General features: G+C 42.4%; 1 protein-coding gene across 1 annotated transcript in view; it reads right to left on the bottom strand.

The window, feature by feature from the left end:
• The window catches only part of trib1 (tribbles pseudokinase 1), a 7,673-nt gene extending 6,495 nt beyond the window's left edge, over positions 1 to 1,178 (bottom strand). Inside the window, exon 1 of the mRNA XM_033637670.2 lies at positions 457 to 1,178. Coding sequence (XP_033493561.1) covers positions 457 to 777 — 321 coding nt within the window. The 5' untranslated portion in view covers positions 778 to 1,178. The remainder of the gene's footprint in view (positions 1 to 456) is intronic.
• Positions 1,179 to 14,887: the final 13,709 nt, after the last annotated feature.

The following is a 14,887-nucleotide window of genomic DNA, read 5'->3' as shown; positions in this document are numbered from 1 at the left end:
AAACACATGGATCTGGAGCAGCGGAGGGCCCTGTCCTTATCAAAGCAGATCCTTATCAAGAGACTCTTTCTCTGCCTCGCATGTTTGCATTTTCTGTGTGTCACACCGTGGCGTATTGCGGTGACGTGTATGCAAATGAGGCGAGTTGACAGTCAGACACGGTGTGAAGCCACAGTGCCAAGGATAGGTGGATTTCAGTAGCTCCCACAACACGGCACAGACTGTGATGTAGCCTGGTGTAAACAGATTTAAAATAATCAGATAGTTCTGGATTTATAGGACCATGAAGCAACACTCGCGTTATTACGCAAAGTGTGACACATTTCGCGTGAGAATGACATTCGGTGAAAAAGTCGGTGAAATACTGATGACATGTCAGACAGGCTATTGAGCAACGCGATGTCTTGAAACACCATTCATTCAAAGAAAATTGCACAATGACGGGATTGCACATACCTTGCACAGCAGCTCATCGCCAGTGTCGGTGTTCATCGCGCTGTGCACGCTCTCCCGGTCAGCCAGAGGTAGAAGCAGGAACGGTCCTATCCTGGATGGCCCCTGGTGGGTCGCCGGGACCGGGGTTGAGACGGGGCTGACCGGGGACCCGGGAGAGGTGCCGAGGAGTCCCTGCGTGTCCCCCGCCTCGGCGCTCAACCTGGCGCATTTGGCCGGCGGCTGATCGTCTGAGTCCAGCCGCTTGTGCGCGACTCTCCCGGTGCGGATGCAGGACGCCGGGCTGCTCCACTGCAAGTTCATCCTGATAGACCGATTCACCATGAGAGCAAAAACGAGACTGGTTTAGGATGTGTCCTTTTTTTTGTTAAAATAGGCTACAAACTGCGCGCTCCATTCCTCCGTGTCAGATTCATTTTAGTTGAGATATGAATCAAACTTCAGCGGATTCAGTGACGGAAATAATCCAGCCCACGTCCTTTTGTGGAGGGTGAATGCTCGTGGCTCTGAGGTCTGTGTACTTTTGGTTAGAAAATCCCGATCCCTCAGAGTCCAGACAGAGAGACAGAGAGAGACACAGAGAGAAAGAGAGACCGCCTCACACTCAGAGAGAGGCAGAGAGTGAGTGAGCTCCGGTGATGTTGAGCTCAGAGCTCAAACACTCCGCCCGACCAGTCCAGCCTCCTGGTGACACAACCATTGAGCAATCCTGTAACGGCACCGACTCTAGCACAGTTCGGCTCTGATGAAACTGCCTGCTCTATTACCTTTCACACAAGACTGCGTGAGCATATGGTGAAAATATTAATGGTATTTTTTCCTGTGTTTATTATTATTATGGTGTCGTGATTCTCAAAATTCCTGCTCTGAGATTTTGTGCTGATACTGGGGGGAAAAAAACCCCGAGCATGTGAGAGAGGAATGAAGAAATCATCTGCTACTTATCATGGCTGCTGCCTCATCAAGCATGCACATGTTTTAGACAATAATTAACAATCTTTAAAACTCTTTCTGACTCAGTTGTTCCTTAATGTTCAGCTCTTATTGCCATTTATAACCAGTTACAGCAATCCACAGGTGTAGATTTCAATGGGGACGCAGGGGACATGTCATGCAACACCAAAAAAACAAAATTAAAGACATTTGCGCTATATAATGATGCAGAAAAGGCACGAATTGGTGCATAAAGGTTCACCAGAATGCAAGAAATTGAGTGTTTAATGCTACAAATTTTCCGGCTGAGGATCCCCAAACCCCCCTTTCACATATGCACCCCCCCCATGTTGAAACAAAACCTACAATCTCTCCGCAGACCTCCTGTCCAGCACCTGAGCTGTTTGCTCTCCAAATGTTAGGCCCCGAGTGTGAACGAGCCTGTACAAAGCTCCAGTGTATGAGCCTTAACTCTAGCTTTAACATCACCGTGATATTTTCCCATGCTGGGCTTGTTTGTTATGTGGATATGACTCACCCCCATAAAGCCTTTAGTGGTGCTGGGCTATAAGCATTCACATAAAATATGCCAGCGCGGCTCCGTAAACAACATCATAGCAGCTGGGCTCCCAGAGACACTGATCCCAAGTTAGAACTAGTTGTATACACAAACAAGCGAGCCAATACTGTGCAATCAGTGTGAAAATTATGCAATATTCTTGAAAAAAAGTATAATCAGTGAACTGTTACTTAAGAGTGTAAGAACCAAAAAACTGAAGGGTGAAGTACAGTATGGAGTCAAAAACATTCCTGGGATGATGAGTGTCGAGGTAATTATAAATTTGCATGTTTGTTGGGGTGTGTACACACGCATGACCATGTGCGTGTTGCGCAAGAGTTCTCTTTTTCCACAGCTTTATGTTGCACTAAGCATAGTGGCTGCACTGAGCGTTCACTAAAACACAGAGCACCAGCTGGCCTGTGTGTGTGTGTGCTTGTGTGTGTGTGTGTGTGTGTGTGTGAGCACTATCACCCCTCTTTTGCACAACCCCTCCTGCCAAACAGAAGCATGCCGTTCCAAACCATTTCTTTCCACATTTCCAACACAGTTCCTTCCACAAGAGGTCACACACTTAACCAGGTCACAGCAACGCGGCTCAGCTTGACTCAAAAAGGTCATGTGAACCTGTCTCTGCAGGCCGTCCAAACATGGATGAGCTGCAGATTCCATAGGAATGATGGCTGTTATTTTTAGGCCTCGCATTCTTTCTTTGTGCAGTGGTCGTCCTATGAATAAGGTGACTCACCAACTGATTGATGTGTGCGTGCGTCTCTGTGAGCAAGTGTGTTTGTCATGTCGTCGAGCAGGCACAGGAACAGGTTTCCTCTCTCTCTCTCTCTCTCTCTCTTGCTCTGCGGTGGCTTGCTCTCTTTTGAAGGAGTTCAAAAAGCAGGATGAACAGTCACTGTGGGAATGGGCGGCAGAGCTGTGGAAGGCTCAGAGCTTTATTGTTATCTGACAATAGTCCGGAGCTGATGTGTCAGTGCATCAAAGTGATGATGCATGTTTGTTGATTGTTTATGTGTGACACAGTGCTTAGGTGGAATAACCGACTTATGTGTGTTGGCTGTGATAAACACAATGTGTGTGATGTGACAGTTTGTTAAAGTGTAATAGTGTTTATGTTGAAATCATTACACAGGGTCACACTGTATCACATGTGTAGGCTGCAATTACTCTTATGCAAGCTAGTTTATGTCGCTGGACTGTATAATATGGCTGGTCGGCCAGTGCGTGCCAGTGGGAGTGTGTAATGCGTGTGTGCATACAGCACCTGTGTAGGAGTGTGGCTGCGTCCCCATGCCAGTGAGCTGGAAGAGAAAACAGTATTCAGGGCATGCTCTCCCTTGTTATAATTAGCGGAGTCACTCACCACCAGCAGCAGTAAAGAGAGGCTGGGAATTGATCTGCTCTGAGAATAGTTCAATCTGATCTGGCTGACAGCCAGCCATCGCTGTGAATTATTCTCCATTTGAGCTGCTCTGAGCAGAGCGCAGACTTTAGACTCGAGTCAGATGTACAGTTACTCACAAAAATTACGATTTGTGACTTCACTGCCTGCCTCAAGACTGAAACCCCAGTGAAAGATTTGGTCACAAATCACAAGTCTTTCTGGTGTCTATGGATAAGATGCCTCATGATGACATGAACTGCACATATTCTAACAAACATATTCTATCAGCTCTCCCAGTTGGCACAAAGAGAAAGCAGTGAACATTTTTTCTTATGTTCATTCCAGCTTTTGCTTGCCTCTTTTTTTTAACTAGCTGAATTGTCTTAATGTTAAAGGGACAGTTCACCCCAAAATCAAAAACCTGTATTTTTCCTCTTACCTATAGTGCAGTTTATCAGCCTAGATTGTTTTGGTGTGAGTTGTTGAGTATGTGAGATATCAGCTGTCTGCCTTCCCTCCAACATAATGGAATTAGATGGCACTCAGCTTGTGGTGTTCAAAGTGCCAAAAAAACACCTTGGAAAAGGTTAACAGCTATGTCTCCTTCCAAAAATGATGATCCATGTACTCAAGATAATCCACAGACCTTGTTGTGAGCAGTTTGAAATATTTCCTTTCTACTGAACTACACCCTACGGCTGTATCACCGGAAAAGAGGGTGCATCTACTGCTAGTTCACCTAGCTCCACTGAGCTAGCAGACATTACAGCTCAGCTGAGGAGGACGCCATTAATGCTAACATTTTGCGCTGTCAAAAGCACAACCTCTCATCCATGAGTAGATGCATGCTTTCTTCTGCGCGGTGATACCGTTGGCGGGTGTAGAACGGTGTTCCTACATGAAATTGCTCACAAAAAGGTGTGTGGATTATCAAGATTATCTTGTGTATTTTTTATTTTTCAGAAATCAGTCAGACATTCACAGTATCTCTGAATGTACACCTGTGCTTTTCCTACAGTGACATTTCATAAAAAAGGCCCATTGTATATTGTCACAGGAATCAAAGCCCATAGCACTTTGCTTTTAGATACACTAACCAGTCCCAGCTAAGTTTATGTTCAGTCATAGCTGTTGTATGTAATGCCATTTTGTTTGGTCATTATTATTAAATCACATTGGTTAATAATTGTCCTGAAGATATGTACTGGAAGATATATGTCTCTGGGCATATCATCCCCTCAGACGTTTTCATCTCTGCAAGGACACAGGATCAATATTTCCGTAACTTTGCAGAACTACGGCAAACATGGTAATTACTGTAATTACAGTTCACTTTAGCCTCATTTCTGAGCTTCTGAGAAAGCTCACTTGGAGAAGAAGGAAGTAAGGATTCTGTATGCAACAGTAGTCCTTTTACAAGTCCATCATCTTCCTCTATTGGTATTATACTGCCACTTTTTCTTTTATGAATTTTGCGAAGTAGAACTTGTTTTCAGCAAATGTCTGGTCGTCTGCCATTACCATTATGTCTTTGGACAGCTGACAATTTGCTATGAATGTAGAATTAGAGAGTGGGAGAAAGAAGTGGGCCACTGGATAGTCAACTATATGCTGGCAATAAAAAAATATTTTCTATCATGGTATAAATTCTGCCCATAGAGCAACAAAGACTGTCGTACTCTGGTCTACTGCATATCTTAACATATAAGCTCCTAGACACTGTGAACTGTATGAACTCAAGTGTTGAAGTCTCATCCAAAATTAGTCATCAGCCCGCTATAACCATCTCTACTGAATATGCTCTGTATTTTCACAACCTTGGCTGACCTCAGAGACCATCAATCAAACCAGGAGCTGAGATGGGGGATTGTTTCATGTGGATGGACTCCAGACTGTAGTCTGGCCAAAAATTTCTGCCTTCCTTTGCTAGTTATCCCAATCTGTCCATCAATATTTCTTTGATCTGTTAGGCTGAGTCAGGGTGGGTTAGACTGTTGGCAACACAAATGACTTGTGCAATTCAAAACCCAGTTTAATACATACTTTCAGTATTTACAATACGCTGTGCTCAGATGTTACAGCACATGACCACTAATGTTTTCACATGGGAACACACACCTACACATTGTTCTCCATTGATTGAAAACATTCGTTCTCACACAGAGTAGTTGTCATGTTTGCACATACTCAGCACACAGACTTCCCCAAAGGCTTTCTGAGAAGTTGTAAAGCTTTAGCTGAAAATATAGCTCTCTATTTTGTAATGAATATGGTGGTATGTGGTGACACATGGATAACAATGCATTTACTGTGTGTGGAGGGCAACCTGGTTGGTTGATGAACTTGATGCTTCATACTGACATCAGCACAGGGAAATTTCACAAATGCAACACTAGATGCTCTGTGGTCTTTCAATGTTTTTTTGTTTATTTAACCTTAATTTAACCAGAAAAACCTCTTTGAGAATAAAAATCTCTTTTTCAAGAGTGTCAAAGTTTGAACACGCGGATCCTTTAGGGCCCTGACACACCAAGCTGGTGGTCGGCCATTGGTCAGTGTTGGGCCATCAGTGAGTGTCTGTCGCTCTTGTTTATGTAGTGTGTCACACAGCATTGGCAAATTGGGCCTTGTTCCCTGTTTTTTCAGCATGCTGAATTGGTGGGGGAGTTTTCAGCTCAGTGGACGAGAAAAGAAAGGAAATGCCTAAAGTCAAGAGGGCGTAAGATTGAAACAAACTTGTAATATTAGGGAAGATTATTTTTTTAGCCTTTGGGCTCTTTGAGCAGAAATGGTTTGTAAGCGTTTGTGTTATTGTTCGATAGCGCACAGTAAATATCCTTTGTCCTTTGAACATCTGGTTGTGTTGTTAATGTGCTAACTGGCTAACTAGCGTCTTGATCTCTGTCCTGTCGGTCTTCCGGCTTCTTATTTTGAATGATGAATACAGACTGTCGCCACCTGCTTGTATGGAGAGGTATCTCCTCTCACACAGGTGCAGAATGTACATGCTAGCTGGCTGTTGGCTGTAGTCTTTGTGGTGTGTTCAGGCGCAACTTTTTTGCTGAGATACAGGTAACGTGAGGTGAAACAACAGTAGGCCTTCGTCGCCACTGGTTCTTTGGTGTCAGTTTGCTGTGTCTAGGCCTTTAAATGTTTTTTTATTTTATTTTAAATCAGGTATTCATTTCGCCTTAAAAATACAAACCTGAATTTTACTAGATTAATCGATTTCGCTAAACTACTCCTATCGCAAGACCTTAATTACTGTATTTGGGGGACTAAGGAAACAAACATTTCATTCATTTTGCAGACCCTTTTGTCCAACGGGAATTAGTATGAGTGCGCTGAAATTTAATATGAATAAGAGCTAGATGTCATCAAAAACAAAATTTTTTAAAATAAACAACTGGCAGCTTGTTTAGGCTTTTTTTTACTCCATGGGGTGTGGAGATGTAGAGGGCAGATAAATTCATGAAGTACTGATCATACAGCTGCTCAGTCATGTTTTGAGTATTAATACAGGCAGCAACAGGATCTGTACAATGGATCTATGAAGAGAGCTAGACACAGTGTTGGAGGCATTGCCCTGTTTATTCCTATGAAAGTTGCTCAGTGGCGCATGAAGCCAAAAAAAGCACAATTACTGTGGTATGAAATTACCTGCATCTTCTGCACCGATGGCCTCATGAATTTACAAATCCTAGGATAGCAAAGGGATGGCCCACCTTACTGTGCCTTACTGTGCCTCTGTCCAGCTAACCCTGACATTCTTACCCTAACCCGAACCAATCCCATTCCTCTTGCTTAAACTTAACCAATCCAACCAACAAAAGCAACGAGTACTAGCCAATCATAGGGAAAGTAGAACAGGTCATTCCTTCGCTATCCTAGGATTCACAAATTTGCCTGGGGCCCATTAAGCAAATGCACTAGAAAGTCATGGCACGTGAACGGTTGACTTGTGGTTAAGCCTTCTGCTAACCTGAATGGGGATCAAATGATTTAATGACTTTAAAGACTTTTGAAATGTTATCTGACCGAATGGATCAAATCCGGATAGTCAAACGAGTGATTTTGTGAGAGTTGTGGCGCTCAAAAAAATGTATCCACAGATTTACAGACTTGTCTTTGTCAATGTCTATGGGGAAAAGCCTAATTGGGCCCTATGGCATCATGTGACACACCTAGATGTTGTAATTCTATGTTTGACCACTATGTAAATTAAATTGGCCTCAAAGCCCAGTGCTGTTCCTGAGGGGTTGATCTATACTCAAAAGAAACAAACCAAACAAAAAAAAACAACAACAAAGAAAACAAACTGATCCATTTGACATAAAATTACATTCTGGGCTCTGTGCAAGCAACTCTACTGGCATCAATACTGAATGATTCTGACCTTGGTAGCACTATGTATTGGACTGTGGTATTGCCCACCCTGTGGTCCACCACAAGTCTCCAGAGCAGCCTCACTGCCCCTCAGCAAAGACTCAAGGATTTTCCATCCTGTTGTGTTTTGATTATAGTGGGGAAGAGTGCTGTCTGCAGTATGAGCCATAGGTGTTCATACATTATTTAATAAAATGGCCAGTTTGACCAATTAGATTATTTTATTGAATGATTAAAGTGTTTCTGTACTATTACTCTTTATCACAGATAAAAACACAATTGATTTATTGATTTATTTCCACTGTGGTCCTCTAACACATAGACAATTTCACTGAAAATGAAAGGTGCCCCCCCACCCCCCCACCCCCCCACCCCCCCCCCCCCCACACACACACACACACACACACACCAGCCTCCATCAGCAGGATTTCATTTGAAAAGATCAACTCACTTCCCCTAATGTCCCAAGAACATCATTTCATAACTCCGTCTTTATCCGTCACTCATCAACGCGTGATTTCACTGAAATAGTTCGCCTTACACTCAGAGCTCTACTCTGGGATGACTCAAGGGGTTTCCTGTTGCTAATGGGAAGTGGATGGTAATTGTGTATGCATGCGTGTGTGTATGTGTGTGTGTGTGTGTGTGTGTGTGTGTGCGAGCGCGCGCTGTGCCTCACAACAACACACACGTCACCACCATACTGTCACCAGCACATCACTGAGGTTACACAAGCTGTCTCTGCTCTGCCGGGTCAAGCCTATGATGTCACTCTCAGTGGAATGAGAAAACACCAATTGAGAACAGGAAACAGGAAGTGATTGTCATTTATTGCTCCGCTGAGAAAAAAGAAAACACAGGGAGACTGTATTATTTTTGGTGACCATGCACCTTTTTCAGATAGTGGGACAGTGGGGAGGTCAAGGAGAGAGATTTTAGATCAAAGTGATTGATAAGTGTAGTTTCTTTAATGGATGAAGCTGTGAAAGATTGTGGAGTCATCCACAAAAATGTAAAACCAGACTGAGTTTACAGCCATGATAGTGCCAGCCACCTGAGCTCTGTGAAGCTGTAGGCTACTTATACACAGCTGAAGGAATATGTTGAGCTAAATCCTAATGTCAGCAAGCTAACGTGCTAAATAGCCCTTGTTAGATCATGCTATAGGGCTGCTACGAGGCCCCTTCTTTACACTGCTTTGCATTTTTACACAGGCATCATGGACTCAAAATCAAAAGAGGCGTGATGTTTACTACAACAGTGTAGGCTTCTAATGTGGAATGTAACATGCGTCGGCAGTGCTTTATAAAATACCAAAGGCATAACATGGCAATAACCATCATTTACCATCTTTGTCATGTTGTGGCTAATCTCATCCTCTGTGCGGAGGGTAAGGAGCACCCGAACTTTATTGTTTTTACAACTGGGGACATTTTCAGCTGCTGTTCTTCTTTGAGTTAGCAGCTAACTGCTACAAGCAACTTTAAATCTCCTGCAATTGGTTGTGCATAACATGTCATCAAAACATCACACCCATGCCCATAATCTCATCTTGCCACCTGTCCCGTTTGTACAGACCTAATTTCAACACTGTTATTACCTCTTTTCCTGGCTCAGAGGTGATAAAACTTTGTGCCACCATTTTGTGACTGCACTGTTTACACAGCACTGTGAGGTGGAATAACAGGGGATATTCCCACCTTGAACAAGTAGTGTAAAATGGGCTAATGTTTCAATGCTAACAAGCTGATGTGTGGCAGGTAAAATGTTTGTCATGTTTACCACTAAACTGTAGTGTGTCAGCACGCTAACATTTGCGACATAGCACTAAACACAAAGGACCATAGACTGTATAAATAATGGACATAGCTTCCATGACATCACTCATTGGTTTGCGGACTTCCGATTGAAGACTCGAGTTTGCCTCAACATGTTAATTTCTGCTGTAAAGTTGGGCATTTTAACATGGAGGTCTATGGGGATTACTGTTTTTTTTGGAGCCAGCCTCAAGCTGCCGTTCATGAACTGCTGTTTTTGGCACTTCATATTGGCTTCATTTTTCAGGCTCGGAGGTTGCTGCTTGGTGATGATGCATCGCGTTGCTTGTAGCCAGTTAGAACATTCCAGTAGAAAACAATACAGTCAAACTAATGCGCCCTTGGGTCGCATTTAGCTAGAACACGGTGTTAGAGTAAACAAAATCAAATAAAGTAATTTCTGTCAGTAATCTATTTTTAACACAACTGTATGCTTTCATTTACATGATGGGTATCGAATGATGTAGAACAAAAGGTATCAAATCAAGCACTCTATTGGTGTCAGTATCACTTTAAGGCTACTGGTATTGTAATAAACAATACTCAGTCCTACTGACTGAGCAGCTGACATTCCCATCTATAGAATAGAGTTGCCACCCGTCCCGTTTTTCCCAGAATTGTTCTCTTTTTTCATCAGCTGTCCCGGGAAAAAAAAATCTCTCCCGGGACACAATTTGTCCCGTTTTTTGGGGAAAATGCAGCAGCAGCAGGCCAAGGAGTCCATCCAGAACGACTCATAGTGCGTCCAAATTCACACCTGTTCTTCTCTATGGTTTTTCTCCGCGACCGTGCGTCATAGCGAGAAGCCACGCATATCACGTGAAACAGCGGAATCGTGGCTTTCCGAATGTTTTCACAGCGAAAAAAAATGATAAAGTTACACTAAAATGATGTATAACAGAGTTTTCATACAGCTTTGCACACACATTACTCTTGGATGGATTACTCGCGAATGCAGGGTTGCACAGAAATGCCACGCATATCACATGAAAGCGCAGGAGCGGAGCTTTCCAATGATACCACACACATCATTATGCTGTCATCCCATCACGCTCTAAATACAGATCAATTGTCTACCAAATAAAATCCTGACGAATTTCTTTACAACTCATAATACAGATCTTGTTATCAGTCACTTCATATAGTGAGGAATATCGTATCTTACCACGTCTTAGGCTTGCGTGTGTTTCTCCCTGTCTATCCACATTTGTAGTCCAGCTTTCAAGATGCAAATATCTCCATATTGTTCAGTTGACACTCAAGACCAGACCACTTCACCTTTGCGCACCCAGACAACTGCAGCCTAATTATGCATGCTGACAGGGCCGTAGTCACCATATACATTGAGGGGGACACGGACACATTTTTGACTTGAATGAGTCAATGGAATTTCTTGCAATAATGAAAAAATACTGTCAATCATGTCCGCCTGGCACGAACCACATGTTTTGGACAACTGTGAAGTGACAGAATGTCCCACCATCATGGTTCTTATATTACTAGATTCCAGAGAGTCTCCCCTTTTCATATATGGCAGAATATGTCAACTTCCAACTTGCTATGTTGAGATACATGTAAAAATGTAAGAATTTAGTAACACAGATTTGTTTTTTTCATTGATATAAAAATTAATATAAAATACAGGCACATAGAAGGACATCGAATGATGGCAAATCTGGTCTCCTATGTCCGAATTTCATGTTCATTGGTCACTCTGAACTGGTAATAATGGCCGAGCCCTCCGCCTCAAACATTTGGTTGAGTGTCCCTTTTTTTCACAAATCCAAGGTGGCAACCCTACTATAGAATAATGCTGCTAGTGTGGCTAAAAATGCATAAATAGTTTTTCCTGCTTGTTTTTTCAGTTGTCTGTTCTCTTCTTAATGTTTCCTCTCACACAATTTCTCCCGGTTGTCAGTTGCTTTGATTTATTTTACTGGCGCCATTAAGAATATTCTTTTACCAACACCGCCTTAGAGGATGTCACATGAAAGTGTCATCCAACATTAATCTCCTCCGTGCTGTTTGATGAAAGATAAGCCACAGCAGCTGTTCAAAAGGGGTGTCTGCTTTTAACATACCTACACTAAATTATATTCTGAAGTGAGCAGATTTTCAGTCTCTCTTCATTTCAGTAAGTGAGGACACAGAGTACATCCTCCAGCCAAAACATGAGCTGTTGGATCATCACTAATGACACTTCTAGTGAGATACTGACACACATCTACAGAGGAAAAAAAAAAGTCTTATTTGTTACCAATCCCTCTACAAGTCCCATAACCCCCAACCTCTTTATGGAGTGAGTCAACCGGTAGTAAATTTATCAAAGCGTGCGAACACGACAGGGAGAGAAGAGCTTAGCGTTTGGAGAAAGCAATTAATTGCAGGATAATACCCCATGTAACAGGATTTCAATGACTGTTAGCGCTGCTCCGCTCCAAAAGGAGATTTATTCTCATAATCCCGTGATGAAAGGGATGACCAATTATTTCCCATGCATTGGAACACACTGCCTGAACCAGGGCGAGGCCAGCGGGAGAAAGAGGAAGCGGGGAGCAGGAGGAAAAGAAAGTGTTTGTGTGTACACATGCACACTTACTATTCAGGCAGCAACAACAACCTGTCACTCTTCACAAATTACCTAACGCAGAGCTTTTAATGATATGATTGCACTACAACTCACGGGAGAAAGATGAAAGCCGAGCGTTGCTCCATTAACTGCAGACTCCGTGGCTGCTGAAAATTAGGCCCCGCGTTTCTTGGCGTTTCATCAGTTTTGAAGGATGTGGAAAATGTGGGTTAACATTCATGAAGTTTGTGTTTGAGTTTCAACAGCAGAATGTCATCATAAAGGAGTACACATGATGTTATTGGAACAGGCACTAAAACCTTTCAAAGGAATTCATTCATAGACGTTTGCCCCCGCTGAATCGTGATAGTACAACTTCCTAATTAAGGGGAGATAGTAGAACCGGAACGTAGCAAATCATTTCTTAAAACCATCTTGAACTGTTGAAAAGCTTTAAACTGTTGATCCAGAACTTGTTCAAATATTTTAAGACTTTTTGCAAGACATGTTTTCTTGTAGTCTGTTGGACAGTTTCCTCACACTGCATCAGATACACCCTGATACATGGGATGTAAAAGGACTTTTGTTTGTGGTCATCATAGCAGTGAGAACTAACATTTGTAAAACTCTGTGACAGAAAATTGCCCAGGTTTGCCGTAAAGAATTTCCAACAACAACCTATTTTTATTTGCATTTTGAATGGAAACGCCAGAAATTCGAAAAAAGGCCGAAATATTGCAAAAAAGTTTTTACGCTTGGAGGGGGTGGAAAAGTCAGCGTATCGATATTAGGAAAATGCGACTTTTGGCAATGGAAACAGATTTAGCGAATAAACAATGACGTAGGCTACCGAATCCTACTTCTACTTCACACACACACCTGTGTGAACTTAGAGAGAGGTAATTACTCCAGTGTCAGGTGAGTGTATTTCACAACTTACCTGAATAGACTGGATGTGTTGAATACCGCTGCATCATGTGCGCTGCCTGGTGTACCAACACAGACATCACGGCATTATGTAGGCTACGCTGACAACGCTGATATGAGTGTGATGAGAGCTCTCGCAATAGCCAAGAAGTTCCCAGGGAATCTCTCCATCTCGTTGTAGTCATGGATGTGCCAGTAATTGTTTACATCAGTTGTGGACATGAGACGCCACGTCATCTCACGGCGCCCTCTTCTTCTATGGGTGTTCTTTTGCATTTTTATTTTTCATGAGAAGCGCCACCCTCTGCTCGACCTGTTGACTCCCAATACTCGCAAAACAATAATGAATGGAAACGTGCATAAATTTGCATTTTCTTTTGCGCATTTTCACAAAATTCGCTTAAAATTTGCGATACATTTGGATGGAAACCCAGCTAGTGACAGCAAAAAAAGTGTCCTGAGGAACGGGGACATTTGGAATGGATGCTGTTACTTTAAATAAAACCCTTTTCCACATCCATTTTATTGGGTTGAATAAAGATATCAGTGATATGAATGTGTCTGTCAGCTTTTGTGTTGCTTCAGATTGATTCATATCATTGTGGACTACCACAAGATAAAAATATCCATTCTGTTTGCAATGTAGGACTTTCATTTCACCGACTTGTCACTTCATTTCCTTCACATTATTAAAAAATGATCACCATATTCTATAGTCATCCCACACAGCAGGGAGTGCGCTAAGATTTGACCGTTCCAGCAGTGATGCGGGACAGGATCAGTTTTTTTTTTAAATAACACACAAACTTAGCAAAAATTCAGAGGTCCCATTAGTACAAAAAATGTCCCACTAAAACCGATAGCACAATTCTGTAACAGCCTATTATCCCAAAAACAAATGATCATTCCTCCATAGTCTCGTTTCTCTGACAATACACTCCCTGCAGTTGGACAACCCAGTGGCAAGGAAAAGGTTTGCATTGTACGGCTCTGTAACCAACAGATTCATTACAATCTTGTAGCAGATATGTTGAAACTACATTTCTCAGAACGTGTGGTGAATGTGTGGTTGGGATTAAAACACCCACATCTGGTGGCATAAAAGCTGTTGGAAAAGCAGGGACAGGTCGGTGAAAAACAAACAAGTTCAGTGGCTCAAATGGTGCTGGGAAATGCTTCAAAGGATTGGCAAAAACACATAGCATGGATGGCTTAATCTCAGGCCGTCAGAACAATGACATGGCACCACCACACCTACCGATACGTTTGGGGCCAACTTCATGCATTATAGTGACAAAAACATCCAGTTTTCTATCTTAATACAGAGACAGGCAATGTTGTTGGTTGAATAGATACAGATATAATGACGTCTTAGTACACATCCATCAGTATGCTACAACAGAAATGCTTGTCCGTGGGTTAAACAGCATGTAAAAATGGAGTCTGAAAAGTGTGAGATCAGACGGTAAAATTAAGCAGTGCTTGTAAAATATGAGCCAAGATTCTGTCCCTGCGTAGCCTATGTCTCCCCTAAAATGTTTTCGGAAATATGTTTTAGCTGTCTGTTTACCTGTATTAAGGGAGTGTTTGTTACCACAAGTGGTATGCAGTGCATTTGAATGCCACAGCCCTTTTCTCTGAATTGGTGCTACAAAAACCAAACTTTTTATGAAAAGACCACCTTTCTGCAGTGAAATAAGTCAGAAGTGACAGATATTTCAAAACTTTGCCAAATATATCTGAAACTATCTGCATGGATTAATACTTACAGGGCAAAGTTGGGTTCCCATCAGTGTGTGTTTCCTGTTTTGCTTGGTAACACTATCAGTCAAACATCAGATAAGGTG

The sequence above is a fragment of the Epinephelus lanceolatus genome, chromosome 16 (genome assembly GCF_041903045.1).
Source record: "Epinephelus lanceolatus isolate andai-2023 chromosome 16, ASM4190304v1, whole genome shotgun sequence".
Lineage (NCBI taxonomy): Eukaryota > Metazoa > Chordata > Actinopteri > Perciformes > Serranidae > Epinephelus > Epinephelus lanceolatus.
Note: the sequence above shows the minus strand (reverse complement) of the source record. Positions and strands in the feature narration are given on the sequence as shown.